The sequence below is a fragment of the Trachinotus anak genome, unplaced genomic scaffold (genome assembly GCF_046630095.1).
Source record: "Trachinotus anak isolate AG129_WGS33_773 ecotype Australia unplaced genomic scaffold, CSIRO_AGI_Tana_v1 ptg000023l, whole genome shotgun sequence".
Lineage (NCBI taxonomy): Eukaryota > Metazoa > Chordata > Actinopteri > Carangiformes > Carangidae > Trachinotus > Trachinotus anak.
Window position 1 is genome coordinate 1,695,181 of NW_027273874.1, and position 16,437 is coordinate 1,711,617.

General features: G+C 39.0%; 1 protein-coding gene across 6 annotated transcripts in view; it reads left to right on the forward strand.

Annotated features, from left to right (window-relative positions):
* The window catches only part of arap2 (ArfGAP with RhoGAP domain, ankyrin repeat and PH domain 2), a 118,805-nt gene extending 102,735 nt beyond the window's left edge, over positions 1-16,070 (forward strand). For 3 of the 6 annotated variants that reach the window (XM_071459103.1, XM_071459102.1, XM_071459104.1), the window contains 9 exons: positions 3,323-3,397; positions 4,129-4,246; positions 6,623-6,751; positions 7,781-7,917; positions 8,834-8,916; positions 11,045-11,080; positions 12,236-12,341; positions 13,965-14,069; positions 14,702-16,070. In XM_071459103.1, coding sequence (XP_071315204.1) covers positions 3,323-3,397; positions 4,129-4,246; positions 6,623-6,751; positions 7,781-7,917; positions 8,834-8,916; positions 11,045-11,080; positions 12,236-12,341; positions 13,965-14,069; positions 14,702-15,079 — 1,167 coding nt within the window. In that variant the 3' untranslated portion in view covers positions 15,080-16,070. The remainder of the gene's footprint in view (positions 1-3,322; positions 3,398-4,128; positions 4,247-6,622; positions 6,752-7,780; positions 7,918-8,833; positions 8,917-11,044; positions 11,081-12,235; positions 12,342-13,964; positions 14,070-14,701) is intronic. The other 3 variants (XM_071459106.1, XM_071459105.1, XM_071459107.1) reach the window with 3 other exon arrangements.
* The last annotated feature ends 367 nt before the right edge of the window (positions 16,071-16,437 follow it).

The window sequence follows — 16,437 nt, forward strand, 5'->3', positions numbered from 1 at the left end:
AACTATTGAGACTAGAGTGTGGATGCTGCCAAACAGAGGAGGTAGGAGTTAAGGTACAGGATGTAGTCTTTGCTGAACAAATGGCTCTTGAGTCTGCACTCGAATGCCAAGACAATATGCGCTTTTGACATTTGCAGGAAGCTTGTCTCAGAGGGCTCGGCCCCTGCAGGTGAAGGGTCTGATCTAATCTGTTTCCTTTTTAAAGACAGAGAATGACAAGGAGCACTGCACCCTGCAAGTGGATAGTGTGGCTAGACTTAGGGAGGAAGTAAATCAGTGATATAATGAGGTGCAAAGCAATGTCATCCCTTTGCAGTTAGACGTAGCACTTCAGAATTAATACTTGCATTACAGCCAAGGAGAGTTGAGTATGAGTGGTATGACTTTGGTAGCTATAAAACCATGTAAAACTTATTTTTGTTGCATTACGATAGCGACACATAGCGGTGATAGATAGTTCACCGATAGCAATATGAAAATTGTTCGTTAGAAAGTCTATGAAACCATGAAATCAATGATTTCATGGTTGCATGAACAAACCCCAAGCATGCTCCCTCACTGGCTCATGGACTACTACAAGTGACAAACAGCCAATCATTGAACAGGTGTGGTGTTTGGTTGCACCAACAGCAACAGGAGGATGGGGTGAGAAAGGACGGGCAAGACGGGGTAGTGTGGTAGTTTTTTAGTTTCTTTAAATCTGACCAATATCAGAACAACGCTGTGTGTAATCTGTGCAGGAAGACCACCCCAACCGATATATAAAATATTCAAAAAACTTATTTTATCACCTCATCACCTCACGCTTTGGATCATCATGTCGTCAGTCACAAACAATATCTGTTACATCTCAAGAAACAACCCACGATGGAGAGGTACTCAGCAACGACACAGAATGACAAAACACCCAAATGGTATAAGGACATAATCCCCACAGTCATATGTCACTTTTCTGCTGGTCTGTATTTAAATTAGGTCAATAAAATGATCAATAATTATAATGTGATATGAAAATATTTATCGGGATCCCATTTTTGGTCATATCGCCCAGCCCTAATTTATGGCTTCTCCAGAAAGTTGTCAGTATCTTCATTTCCTGTCATTTTTTTTGGACTCAACAAATGCTGTCTGTAAAGTGTGACCAGTCTTCCTCCCATCACATAAAAATGAAACTGAAGGAGGAAGAATGTGCAGAGGAAACTAGGGTGTCCCCATATCTGTGTGTGACATTTTCACAATTACAGCTTTTGCTCCATTGGTTTGAATGACTGTGATTTCTGTGTCATTTTAGGGCCACGGGAGTCAGAAGTGGCTTCCTCCCTCTTATCATGTGATAGTTCTCCCAGCTCAAGCCAATAATGGATCTCAGTTCACCTGCACATTAAAATGACAAAGGAAAAGTAACTGTAATTTCCACATAGCCAAAGGAAAAGGTGTGTTCATTTTCTAGAGATGGATTACCAATCCCCTTGGGCTGCAAGAAATTTGGACTTAGTTCCTTAAATGTGCTAGAAAAAATAAGTTGCATTTTCACTTTCTCACTGAACTTTTCACACCAAAAAGTTTTTAATTGGAAGCAGAGAGAATTGCTGCCACATGGAGAAAGGTGCCATGATTTGTACTGACGAGCAATATTAGAAAGAATCTCACCCCCTGAATGTCAGGCACAAAGGCCATTTAGATGTCTTTGTTTTAATTGCACAGAGGTTACAATCAGTTTAAAATTTATTTACTCTGTCATCTTCTGTCTGTTGATCTGCAGGTGAAATCTTCAAACATTTAAGAGTTTTGCCTTCACTTCACACCTGTAAAGCTTTGCGCAAATAATTAAAATGTTGAAGGTTTTTTTTTTTTTGTTAATACATTCTCAGGAAGAAACTAACTATGAACTAGCCAAGTTTGCAGTTAGTGTGTCAAAAAGAAACCAAGGGCAACCACAAATTTTCTTCTTTCCAATTCTGTTTGTGTACAGATTACATGGTAAGCCTATTCGTTATTTATTTACTTATTTATATGTGGAAAGAGCAAATCTAACACATTCCCTCTATTTGCAGTGATTTACGCTAGGCTTAGCGAGCTGCCTCACGAATCTAGCCACATACTTAATGGACCAATATTAGAGTGGTATCAATCCTCCCATCTTATTCTCAAGAAAGCAATATAGTGTATTAACTTCACCACCAAGGTTTAGAAACTTCAGAAACTCAGGGTGTAATAAACCTTTAACATTTTATTTACTATACACTGATTACTTGAATGTAAAATCAGTAGATGACTAGAAATCAAAGACATATGGTAACTGATTTAGAGAAAAGCAACATTTTCTAGAGGTTTAAATATTAGATAAAAATATTTATGTATTTTCACACTTTGCGTGAAAGTTCCCATATGTTACACTTCTAAGTTTTATTTGAAGGTTTACATCCAAAATAAGATATATTTGTGGTTTTAAGAACCAAAAACAATCTCAATGTAGTTTTACATCTCCTTCCTCAGGTGTCTCTCTGGAGCTCTGGTAAAGACAGGTCAGTCAGCCAATCAGAAGTGAGGCTGTGTGTCTCTCATCTGATTGGCTGACTGTTTTCTAAGTGATCTAATAAAAAATATTGCAGATTACAGGTAAACACCCAGATAAACCAAGTCCTGCTAGGTTGGATGATGGGTCCAGGTGGGTGGGGCTTGGGGCATGGCTGAGAGCGGTGATTGTTTTGTTGTGACATCACAAAGATAAGGAAGTTGTGATTGCTCATTTTAAGGCATAGTTTCTGAATACAGACTGTGTGCATTTCTCTGTAGACTGAGTGCTTTGATACTTTGACAGTATTAATAAAGAACCTGCACCTGCTTTATAATCCAAAAAGAAAAAGCTAATTTTGTACTGTGTGGGACCTTTAAGTTTTCTTCTATTTCCATAATAAGCCCTGGACATTTTTTCATGTGCGTCTTCAAAACATTTTTAAACTGACATTACACTTAAAGTTAACACCTGAGGAAAGCATTTCAGTTTTAGTCTAGGTGATATGTGCACCCTACACTTACACCTTTACAAGTGTCTCTGTTTCACACTTGTTCTCTTTATTTAGCCTGGTTTGGCATTCCATTATCGCTGCAGGGTTTACTTTGCCTCCAGCTCCAAAAACGACCTTTGGTTTCCACAAATCCTCCAACCATTTCTCTCACTTTTTTCCATTTAGATTCTTGCCACACTGGAGCAAGGAATTTGGGAGAAAAGCCAATCAATCCACCTGAATTTCTTTTGCAATTCAGCTGATCTCTCTGTCTCACAGTATTTTTTTTTCTTTCTTTTTCTCTCCCTTCTCAGTTCTCGCCAGCCGGGGACTTGATCTTTGAGGTGTACCTGGAAAAGAGAGAGCCAGAGAACTGCTGTTTAATCAAGGTATTAGAGTGTCTGTGTGTGTTAGTGTGATTGTGTGCATCTGTGCTTTCAACAGGCATGTTGTCTCTCTGTATGCCTGCTTTCCCATAGGTCCTTCAGTGGTAAGGTGTAGCAAGAGAGGGAGATGGAGACAGAGTGTGGGCTGAAGGCAGGTGAAGCAGGAGAAAGGATGAGGGATGAGGGTGGGCAGAATGAGAGGTGGAGAGGTTGATAGAATAGGGCCGGGACTTTCGTGGTTTAACCTGATGGGATTACCACCACTGAAATAAATCAAAAGCTAACTAATCAAAGAAATGTCTGATTTAATTGTGTGAGTAATTGCATTTTACAAGGCACGTAGGCCGCTGTAGGTTACAGATTCCTTTCAGGTCAGAATAGGGATGAGGTTAAAGAGGAACCCTCGGCAGCACAGTTGGACTTTAATACTCCACTTTCTCTCTGTGGAGTAAGGTAGCACATTTGCTTTTCATGTACACCTAATAACTTGACAAAGAAGCAAGTATTTAATCAGTGCTGTGTTTATATGGCTGCGAGTCAAATATCTGTGCAATGAATGTGATATGTTAAATATTGAGTGGCTCTTCAAAGCAAGAAATGGTTGAAGGCAGCAGTATCGACCCAGGGAACTTATGATTTGAGCTTTTATATTCAGGATGTTTGACTGCTTCTTTTTTTACTCATTGTGTTGTTTGGTGAGGTATGCATTTATGTGTTTGTTATGCTTGCGGTAGGTCTCTCCCAGCATGCGGTCCACGGAGCTCATAGTAACCACATTGAGCATGAGGAACGTCGCCTTTAACACTCATGACCTCTGGACCACCTTTGAAGTCATTGAGAATGGAGAGCTAGGTACGCAGGGTTCACTCTCAAGTCACCTCATCATACTGTTTTGAATGAGAAAAATTAGAAGGTGAATTACTTTTTTAATGGCGCCGCAGATGGCTGCCTCAGTGTTTTGGTGTGCTCTGCACCAATCACCAGAAAAAATTCCTTGTACGTGAAAACATACTTGGCAATAAACCTGATTCTGATTCTGATTCTGATTCTGACTTCCCTTCAAAGGTTTACAAGCAAATAAAGTTTTGAGTGTAGACGTTTTTTTTTTTGTTGGGTTTTGTTCATGTGCGACTCATTTGCATTAGAAACCAGCCATTGTATATTGGCACTTACTCTTTTTGAGAGTAACTCTACACTTGTACGTGGTTAGAGTTAGGGGTAGCATTAGCTAGTGGGAAACAAAAATAGCAATATATGCTTTGGGGTAACCTCAGTGCCTCCATGATGACATCATATATTAACATAGCATTAGAAAAGCTCCTTTGTAACTCATAGTATCTACAAAAGCAACTTCATTACCACTTCTTAGAATCCATGTGAAGACGTGAACAAGCATTTTATTTTAACCAACCAGAAGTGCATCTTCAGGAATAAATACCACACTCTTCGAGTTAAGGAGTTGTTATTCAGTAACTGAAGTGCCGCAGTAGATTAACAGAGACCTGAAGAATGTGATTATGTTTCTGTACACTAATCTTGATGACAGTGACTTCCTTTGCCATTGCAGTCTTCTTGTAGTTTTGTCTTCATTTCACTGCCTTTGTGTACAATCAAATAATTCACATTTTGCAACATATCATGGCAGTTATCATCATGTGTAATTTCCTTTTTCTTTTCTCATTTAAATTAAGTTTTAAATTCAGCCTCTGCTTTAATTACTGACTACTATCAGCTGTGGCTCTAACTCTGACTGTGCGTTATGACGCATTGTGGAAAAACCTACGATTGGATGTACACTTCTGAAAGACCCCTGCTCATGTTGACCACACTAAATACTTATTTTTCTTATCACTGGGCACCTGTTGCATGATCAAAGCTGAATGTCTTTGCTCTGAACTTTCCACTGGCATCTAAAGTTTATCCAGTTTGTGATGGATGTGTCACATCAGCATTTAAATGGCTATTCTCATGCAGGGCATATACAAAGATCACACTTCTGCTCATCAGAGGACCTCGCGATTAGAAGATTATGCTATCTCTCTAATGAACCAGTCTCTGTGAACATAGAAGCATACTGGGAAATTAGCCAAGCGTCGTCGGTTTGATGATATGCACATTAATTAATCATCTTTACCATCATATGTCATAAATTACCTTAATCTTTCTTGCATGATCAACCTAGGGAGCTGACCCACCTCATCTTGCATTAATATGCACTGGTGGCACCTCACACGCTTGCACACTTCGCATTTGATCATACCACAGGAAGCAGCGAGCAAGGGGAAGTCAAAGTTGAGCTTTGTCATGAAGTTGCTTAGCTGGCGGTCCCCGTGCACTTTTCATCAGTTCACTGAGAGTTTACACCACGCTCTTATGTTTGTTTTTCTCCTCACAAAGTTACAGAGGGCACGCTGTCCTCTTCTAAAAATGAAGGTGTGTTGAATACTGAATATATTTGCTGACGGTTCAGCATATTTTCCATGCCAAGACAATATGTCTGGGGAAGAGTAAACAGTCAAGCTATTTTGAAGGCAGTAGCGTGACAGGTTTTGCTCATAAAACCATAAAGGAGGGAGGGAAAGTGCGTTAATTAGCCATTTTGGGGGATTGCTACAGATAAACACTGTTATCGAGGACAATAGGCAGAAAAGGGGAGCTAATATTTGTTGGGAAATGAGGAACTAATTCCATGGCCTGGGTCTGCAGAGATTCCAGAGAGAAGATAAGCTTGCTGTTATGAATAAGTTATGCCATTGTGGCTCTTTTTACCTCCTTCAGTTATGAAAAACAGGGGAGTGTAGAGATGGAGGCATCAGAGCAGGGGTGGTGGTACACAAATTATCTGTTTTTTTTTTGGTTTTTTTTTGGCTGATAACATGTACCCTGTTCACCATTTAGGAAGAGATAATAGGTCTATTTTGCACATGAGTGTGTTTTTATAATCAGGTCCTGATATGCTGGAGATAATTTAAACTACTCTGATGAAAATGGGGAGAACAACAACATAATTTTGTTATTTGGTTAACTAGAATTAGTCATGGATTTTATGATGTGAGGTTGTGATTTTGTTTCATGCATTTATAATTCATGTAAGACCAGAAGGCAGAAGGGCTTTGTTGTGGGTGGTTGACTTTTCTGACCGTTTTTCTTTGACCATTGCTATTTCCTCGCAGATTTACCTGCTAGTCATTCACTTCCCTTTGATCCGATGTCTTTTATTTTCGACAGAGCGACCATTGCACCACAGTGAGAAGATTCTTGAGCAGGTTTTGGAGTGGAGCACCTTGGATTACCCGAGCTCTGCTTTTCTTGTTATAAAGAAGTTTGCAGGAGCTGAAACAGTGGCTGATAGGAAAGGTTAAGTATGCTTTTGATGGCACAAAGCCATTCAAAAAGTTGCCTCATTTGTGCTGTTTTATAAGTGTATGAGTTATGGCTGCTGCATCTTGTTTTTTCATTATATATTAATTTGTTGATTTTCAGTTGTTTAGTCCGTACCAGTTATTCTCAACCAACTTTTACCCCAGGGGGTAAGGTCAACTAATTAAAAAAAAATTAGAGATCATTATTAAAAAAAGTTACTCTGATATTGGGTCATCTGTAACACCATGTGTTGTGATTGAGAGTGCATGAAAACTATACAACAAGAGAGCTGAGAAGTTGAAACACAGAAGGTAACATATAAACAGTTGAAAAAGCTAAAAGTAATAGATAAAAGGTTGGAATAGTTGCTATTAGCTAAACATAATATATAAACAACAGTGTTGCCAACTTATTTGGTGACAAACCGAGCTACTTTTAGATAGTCGCCAGTACTGTGCCGCAAGCAAGAGGCACACTGTCTACTCCGTTTAAATGAGAAGCAGAGAGTTCATTCAGTCTGCATGGCAGCTGTGTGAGAGAAAAAAGAATAAGAAAGGTACTCTGTTGCTTCTAACTTTCTCTCTGAGTGATCATTTAACAAGTAAGTATAGGGGAAATCACAGCCATTGTGCTTAACCATTGTTAGGGAAGCTATTTTGAAAGCATAGCTTTGTAAGCTACCAATTACTTCACTCTGGAAGTTGAACTACTACTAAAGTAATGGATGAGTGGTTAAAATTGTTCGCTAAAGTAATGGCTAATTGAAATAGCTAAAAGTAATGGATAAATAATTGAAATAGTTGCTGAAATAACAAAAAAAGCAAAAAAAAAAACAAAACAATAATTCGATTTTGAAAAAGCTGGAAACTAATAATGTAATATAAAAAACAATAACAATATTGATGTTGATCAAAGCATTGATTAAAGTGACTAACTGTTTCAGCACCAGTTGATAGTCAAGTCCTTCTGCTTTGGGCTGATAGGAAATACTCCTTCTTTAATTGATTTCATTATGTTTTATAGCAGATTTAAAGCAGTTTATTAAAGACGGCTATCTGAAGTTCAACGATGGATCCTGCAAACTGCTGTCAGGGCACAAATTCCAAGACAAATATGTTGTTCTGCGTGCAGAGAAGCTGCTGCTCTACAGAGATATCAAAGTGAGTACACTTTTGTTTCCGGCTGAATCCACTTCCACGTCCACTGTAAACACTTGCCACCATGGGGTTTTTAGCATGCAGACCCCAAGTATCTGGCGAGCAGAGCATGTCTTGTACCACAAGGGAATATAAAAGGTTATAAAGCTGCTTAAGAAAACCAAAATGTGTCTAATGTGCCTACATGATTGCAACCACGCAGATCGAACTCCACCCATACTCTCTCTGCTTCATATCCCTGGTTCCAAATCTTGGCATAAAGGAGAAATATAAAACATACTCATGGCAGTGGCCTTCCCACTCTCTTTTGAAAAGGAAGAATACAGTCCGTTCCCTGGAGGGCTTTTCTTCTCAGCACATTTCTGCAGTTGAAACATGGCATTCGTAAAGAAGTGAGAAGAAGTGTTAATAATTGATGGAAGTGCAGTAATTCTGTGTATGTGGGGTGGGGGGGGTGGGGGGTCTTGGTGGGGCTTTCACTAAAAGGTTTTTTTAAATATCAGGTTGCACATAAATGTGGCTAATTACTGCACGAATGCAAAGGAAATTAGAAGTGTTACTGAAATTTAATTGATATCTTTGGCTTCTACAATTATTGTCAGGTCTATACTTAGTGCAAATTATGTTGGAGGAAACAGGGAATGGGTGTTGTGTTGATGTGTGGGTGTCAGAGTCAAGCTATAACTTTGATTTTCTTTGATTTGCTTTGTTCTCTTCTACTTTGTTCTTTGTTACTTGAGAGAAGTTGATTGATTGTAGTGTTTTGTTGCTGTGAAGGGGCACAGATCATTTGCTGGCATTTTTTAATATTGGTTTATTAAGTTAAATTGAGTTTAATGTGTTTTTCGCTTAGATTTTTCCTTCGTTTATTTATCCAAAATATACAGTTGTTTTTTTTTTTGTTTTTCTTTTTTTGCAGAGCACCAAAGCAGAGAAAGTGATCCAACTCCAGACTGTGAAATGTTATATCGGCCTGAAAAAAAAGCTCAAACCTCCAACCAGGTAATCTGCACTCACATGCATGATACATGTCTAGTGTCTTTTTAAAAAATCTTTCCAAAATCTCAATGTATGCGAATGAGAGAGGGATTAAAATCTCTGCATGTCTTGCATTGCCATGTTTTCAGTTTTCACCAACACTGTTGATATAAATGAGGCCAGCTACATTCAACTCAACTTGAATGTACTGCTGACCATTGAGACCAGATACATAGAATGAAAATAATAAATCTAATGTATTTGGAAAGTTCAACCATGCAGTCTTCACTGCAAGAAGAACAAGCTATAAGCAAGAAAAAGGCAGTAAAAATATGCTTTCAGCTCAACATGAAGGTCAGTGATTGAATTAAAACAGGCCTTCCCAAATTATGAAAAATCAATCAGGGAAAGTTTTGTTCGTTTTTTGTGCACATCAGGAGTAAAATATGCATGAGGAAACTGAATATTGACCAAAAAAAAGCTATAACTCTAGGTGTATTCATCAGCGTTTTTGTCACATTATCACCTTGGCAACTAAGCAAACTCAGTCTGCTGTGGAAGACAATGAGATGCAGTTAAATGCCCTGGAAGAAACTAGTAAGTGTTCCTTGAGTTTATGTAGAACTACTGTTCCAGGCCATTTGTTAAAACTTCAATTTCCTCCTTGCATATTTTGTGGTGCAATAAATATTGCATTGAGCCAAATGATTTTTTGTCATTTTTCCACTGCAAAACATACAGTGACTCATTATTGCCAAAACAACTGGCACACAATCAAACCCTACTGTGTGCATATTGATTATCTAGTATTGCTCGAATGTTTTCCTTAATTTTGTGCATATGTGCGACAGTATGTGTTGGCGCTATTAGTCCCCAAAGATATATTGCCCTTTATATTCCCTCAAACTTTTGCCACACCAAGGGATGCCCAAGCCACTCGTGACCCCATCGTATTTTTCACTGTAATGAAACTGATTAAATGTAATTGCATTTTAACAAATACAAATGATCAAACTCTGCTACTGCGGGTAGAAAACATTGCTGCTGCTGTTATACTTTAATGATCTTCTATTATTATAATTTATGACACATGCCAAATCTGCAGCAGGTCTTGTTGGTCAAACAAAGAGGAAATTTTTTTGCGAAGCCAAACCCTATATTTCACATTACCCAATTACGATTCCTCATAATTTTCCCCATGTCGGAATTTTGAGTCTGGGGAAGCGTGAAAAATGAGTCCAGCAAGCGACCGTCTGCATTACGCAGTCCTTCAGGGGAGGAAAACTGGATAAGAGAGAAGAAGTGGGAGATGAAGCACAAGAGGGAAAGAGGGACAGAAGGAAAGAATGATACAGCTTGGTATCACAGATATACTGTTGAGTGGGCTGTGGGAGAAGTGATACGGTGAATAAAGAAATAAAGACGGAGTGCTGAGGAGAATGGAGAGAGTCATAGTGAGAGGGTTAGGAGAGGCAGTGCTCCAGCACCTCATTAGGCAGAGGTCTATCTGTGAGCGGCCTACTGCGGGGTTGGATCGGCTGCCTTAACTCACAGGAGTGGTGCTCCAGGCTGCGGGCTCTCCATCTCTGCCCCCTCTTTCGCTTTGTTCTTCCCCTACTTCTCTGCTCCTGTTCAGCCGCAGCTGTGAAAGGTTTCTGGGAAGGGTATTCTCCAGGAAGGTGGTCTTTTCACCTTATACTGTCTCTGTCCAGGTTAACTCCCACAAATGCACACACATAAGTGTACGGGAAAAGAAAATCTTTAATTTAATCTTTAAATTAAGTCTTACAGGTGAACAGCACATGCTCAGTGTATTGTATACTTTAGCCCAGAGCATATGGAGGCTTGCCCATGCATAAACATGTGGGCTGGAAGTGCACTGATGAGCTTAATTAATTCATCTGTTTAGCACCTAGCATTTGTAGTGAACTTTTTTTTTCCCTCTTTGCATTTTAATGAAAAGGTTTTGACCTGCTGCTATCTTTAACAATGCTTTCTCACCAAGTTTTCTCTTTCTTGTTCAGCTGGATACTTCACAAAAACATATTCATAACCCCTGTCTTCGAAAGAGTCTGGTGCGCGGGGCACTGTAAGCTTGAGTTTGCAGAAGCAAAATTTCAGAATCTGACCCATGTCCTTCTCTTTTCAACAGCTGGGGCTTCACAGTCTACACTGATAAACAACGATGGTGAGTGTCATGCAGAGGCCCTCCTGTTCAATCATTGATGAGTGTGACTTTTACACTTTCCACTGAAAATATCTCTAAACAGCAAAGAATCGAGTGGCAGAGTTAAAAAGTTGAAGTTAAAGCATGGTGTTGTGATCTAACTGGGTTAGTCATGGGAACATTAGACTAGTTAAATAGCATTAGCTTACTAATGGTCACAGGGCGAGAGGCTGCTGTCTGGTCAACAGTTAGGAGGTGGAACAACATACAATTAAGTTAATTAAATAAGTCCTGTCTGAACAGGGACATTCTGATGAAACAACACAAGTCAAAGGAATTTTAAGACAATGTTTGGCTTTCTTTTTTAGCTGTGCTAGCAACGAGGCCCTTGGTTGATCAGTTCACTGCTTTGGTCCGGAGTAAATATCTCATTTCTTAATAAACAAATGCTAGTATGCTAACATGCTACGCTAAGATAGTGAACAGGTTAAACATTATATTTGTTAAACATTCATTGTTGTCACCGTGAGAATGTTAGTATGTTGACGTTAGCATTTAGCTCAAAGCACTACTGTGGCTAAATACAGCCTGTTAGCATAGCTGTTGACTCTTAATCTTGTTAGCTTGAATGTACTCTTATTGTGATCTATGTTTGTTATGTGACATTAATGTCTGCTTTTTTTAAAAACTTTTGGATATAATGAAGTGGAGAAGAAGAGAAGCAAAAGAAAAAAAGCGAATATTTATTGCATAACAAGAGATTTTATTTCTATGCTAAAGAAAAAAGGACAGTTTTTGTCCATTTTATGTGGCTCAAATTCACAAATTAGCCTTATTGGGCTTCAATAATAGCATACATACAGTACAGTATAATACATGACCACATGAGCAAACACCATAAAAGCTCTAAACCAAACAGAATACAGTATAAATCTGAGCAAGTGACAGGTATTATTTAAACCATCATCCTGGATTGTTACTTACAGCACTAATCAGTGCTGCAAATGTATACTTTACCCAGGCAGATTCATGTAATCATAGTTAATGGCAGCCAGCCCACCTATCGTCAAGCCTATTTACAGTGATCAATGGACTGTCCCCTCAGAAGAAACAGTATCTAGTGCAGTGACTCACCGAGTCCACTCACCTGTTTAAAATTACTGTGAAAATAACAAGGTGGAAATCAGTGGCTGATGTGAGTGAGCTTTCCCTCCTCAGGCGTTTGTGCTGCGAGAAGAGGGAGGAGCAGGTCAGCTGGGTGACGGACATAATCAGGATGAAGGTAAGATGATGTGCAACAGAAATGTTAGAGCAAGAGTGAATGATTCACTCATTCAGAGGCATGATGAGGTAATTTGATAAATAGAGGCTCAAGCAATGCAGTTACTTTCGGAGTGCAGGAGAAGTACATTTCTCCTTTCTCTAACCTTTTCACTGTTGTGTTGCAAAGCAAAAATATCAGTAAATGTGACATAGATATTGTGGACACATCCTCCTTTCTTATATGGAAGAAAAATACTCTTGATTACAGCCAGAATAAATAAATCATCTTTTACAATCCATATCACAGAACAAGGAGATATGATAAATCATATTTCCCCCAATCATCCATTTCCATTGTGCTGTTAGGCAGATGAAATACATAAACAGGGAAAGAACTGTAAAGTTTTCGAGGTCACTCAGCAATAACATAAATCATTTTATGTGGAAAAGCTGTGAGAATAAGGTCAAGGCGACTGTAACAATCGCATTGTGGTACTTAGCCCCCCAGATACAGCTAAGTGTTGTCGCTGTCAGTCGCTGACACAGCACATATGACATAAATAATGCAAGACAAAGCAAACACAGGGAGAACAGCAACGGATGTGTCATATTTTCATATTATTTTTCACTCTCGCATTAAATTGCTGCTAGCTTTTAGTGAATAGCATCTTGTTTCCTCATTAGAGAGAATGCATGTGTCTATTTTCTGCTCATTTCCAAGTAAATGATGATAACTTGAACATCACGCTCATCCTAAACTGAAAGATCAAACAGAGAATTCCCGGCTCTGTATTGTACGCTCAGCACATTTCATCAGTATTAGCCTGCTGCTTGGCTTCTTTTATGGGAGCCCATCCGCAGCACAGTGTTGTTTATCACAGGTGCTTACTGTAAAAGCCTTTTAGTGCCTGAGTTTGGGTTAGCAAGTAAAAAGGGCAACATTGTCAGGGGGAGATTGATCTAAAGGGGAAGCCAATTTTTGTCTGTTGTTTTTAAGTGTTTCAAGGTGTTTATTTCAGTGGGCTCAGTGACTTTTCTCTGCTCTTTGGAGAAGCCCTTAGCTCTGCAGCGACTAAATCTATAGCAGACTGGAGCCGGCTAAAAATATTAGGATTCTCCTCCCAAATCCGCTAAATATCAGGATTGTCAGCATCCAGCACTGGGGCTTGTGGGAAGGACACAGGACTTGTAGGAAGGGCAGAGAGAAAGTGTAGATGAGAAAGTAGACAGACAGCACTTTGGTTCTCTTGATTTCCTTTCTCTTACCTGTTAGCGAGCATTGTGCTCTGACAGTTTCCATAGCAACTGGCGATGGAGGGCCTCATTTTGAAGCAAGGTGGAATGGGTGGTGGTGGTGGTGGTGGTGAGTGTTGGTGAGTGTTGGAGGGCTGGGGGAGGGTGTAAAGGTCCAAGGACAGGCCGTGAAAGTGATAAAATAAGGATCTGTTAAAAAGAGACAGTTGTATAGGGCTGAGAGTCACAGTGATGTAAAAGAAGACATTGTTAAAGAGAAAGTTTAGCCAGAGACCATCTGACTTTCTTTTATTTTTAAATGTGCTTGTGTTTGCTTGTGTGTCTGGCCGAAAACAGCAGCAAATACTTACACATCCTGTACTCCACCATTTTTTCTGTGCGTCTTCAGTACGGTTCTGACCTCTGTTCAAAGACCGTTTACTCGAAAGAAGTTGCAGATCACAAATCGTCCAGATGGGCAGCTGTGACTGAAGACCTTAATTTCAGCAAACAGGTGAGGAAAGCTGGCGAAGTCTTAGTTTCTGCCTATAATGTAAATGCTATTTCTTATTTAATAACATGGCTGGGCAAAAAAAAAAAAAAAAAAAATTAACAACTTCAGTTGTTTAACTACTGTACTAATGCCATACTTACAAATACATTTTTTATCCCGTTATCTCGAGTTAACAAAGCTCTTTATCTCGATATAATCTCGATATAATGAGATAACGGGATAATTATTCCGTTATATGCAATCAGTTCAAGAGGTAAGGGGATAATTATGTCATTATCTCAACATCACAAAACTCTGTTATCTCAAGATAAAGGGATAATATCTTGAGAAAACAAAAATTTGTTTTGTCGTTATCTCGAGATAACGAGATCAAAATATTTGCATGTATGACCTTTCCCAGCTTCCATACTAGTGCTTTTTTACATTGCTAACACTTGCTTTTGCTAGTGTTAGCAATGTAACAACGTTAGTAATTCAAGCTGTGGCTGTGCCATAGCTTGAGAATTGTTTTAAATGCTTACCTCTGAAGACAAAGGTCCAAAACAATTTAGATTTGATTACCTGTTACTGACATGAAAAGCCTGATAAATTAGGCACTTGTGCATTGTAGTTGACTCATCTGTATCTGCCAGCTCTGCCCACAGCTGACCAACAGGAGGATTTCTCTTGGCGGTGGCATCCAGGGGACCACCAAGGATGGTAGTCTGCACAAGACCAGCACCACAGCCAACTGCCCAAAACAAAACAACTTGCTCAAGGCCCCAGAGGTGCCACACAGAAGACCTTCTATGGATATTGGCCAGCTTCCACAGCTCCCTTCCCCATCCCTGTCCAGACACTTACAGCCCATGCCTTTGCCCATTCTTCCAAAGAGCGGCTGTAAAACCAACAGCAAGAGACCTGCTCTGGGTGGGGAGGGTATGATGCCGTCTAATCTGATGAATGAACTGAACTCAGTGCTGAGCAAGACTCGTCGCAGTGTCAAGAATGATGAGGAGGAAGAGAAGTAAGCTGGAGGAAGAATGGTACTTAGATGGGTGGGTTTGAATTATAAGAAGAGAGAGAGGAAAGTGTGGAAAGAGTACAATGCACATGTAGACTAATAAAGTTGCTTTCATGAGGGGAGATCATAGCCTAAAGACAGCTTTTGAACTCGGATATATAAAGTGATGCCGATGCACAAGGGAATGTGGAAAACGGGTGCAGGAGACATTGGAGGTCATGCAGACCTCAGCTGGACGTGGCGCTGACACAAGCACTACAACATGTGATTTATATACCGCTCATCCAAAGTCTGAGAATGCTACAGAAGTATGTTCAGCTGTCAGAACCTCAGAAGTTTCCACCAACCCAACTGCTTGCTTCATGCTTTTATGTTTCCACTGACTTTGAAAAGGCAGTTTTGTCTTCATCTCAAAAGTATTGATTATTTTAATCTTTAGAGAAACATTTATCTTTTCTTAATAGCACTTTTGCCGCAAAAGCAGTTTTATGTAATTGCACACATGAAATAGCATTCGCTTATATTTTTAGTTCCCAGTGACAGGCTCTGCTATTGCAACAAAAAATTCAAATACTTGTATGTGCATATCTAATACAAAAGAGAAGATTAAGTTTAAGGCCTCTAGCCATGTTGTACGTGTATTAGACGTGTATTGGCCCTTAACAGTGGCTAATACACATCTGTTTTCATAGATATGAGTTGGTAGGCATTCTTTTTTAATTATTTATTTGTAATTATTTCTTTTTTTGTAGCAGTTAACATTGTGACCTTAAACTGTATAGCTACTGGCAGTATTTGTTTTTTTTTAGCATACAGTATGATCCTGTGGCACACCACTTCAAACATTGCACTGGCTGCCACGAAATGTAATTAATGTACAGTATTAATATATTAATAAACAATGCAAAATGCTTTTATATGCTGTGTGTGGAACAGTTTAAGATTTAATGATAGGTTAATTCTGGTTTCTTAATATTTCAATAAAAGTTGTACCCTCATGTTCATTGTTATCCTACAATAACAAAATGGACTTGACATGACACAAATTACCACAGGTGTCATCAGATCCAGAGAAATGGATGATATACTGAAAGAAAGTGTTCAGTACAAACTGTTTTTAATTAAATATGCAATATTACATGAAATTTGTCAATAAGATTCTGAATCTGCCACAGAAACACCATCAAATATCCAGTTAAGATGGGTCCAGTTCAATATAATGGATCCGAAACACGGTCTTAGCATAGTTACTCATGTGTTGGTTATCATCTCACAGTTATGCACAGTTATTAAAAAAATATATAAAGAATGGCATGTTTGGGTTCTGTTAATGCATAATTTTAGAATTTCACTTTCAAATCATTG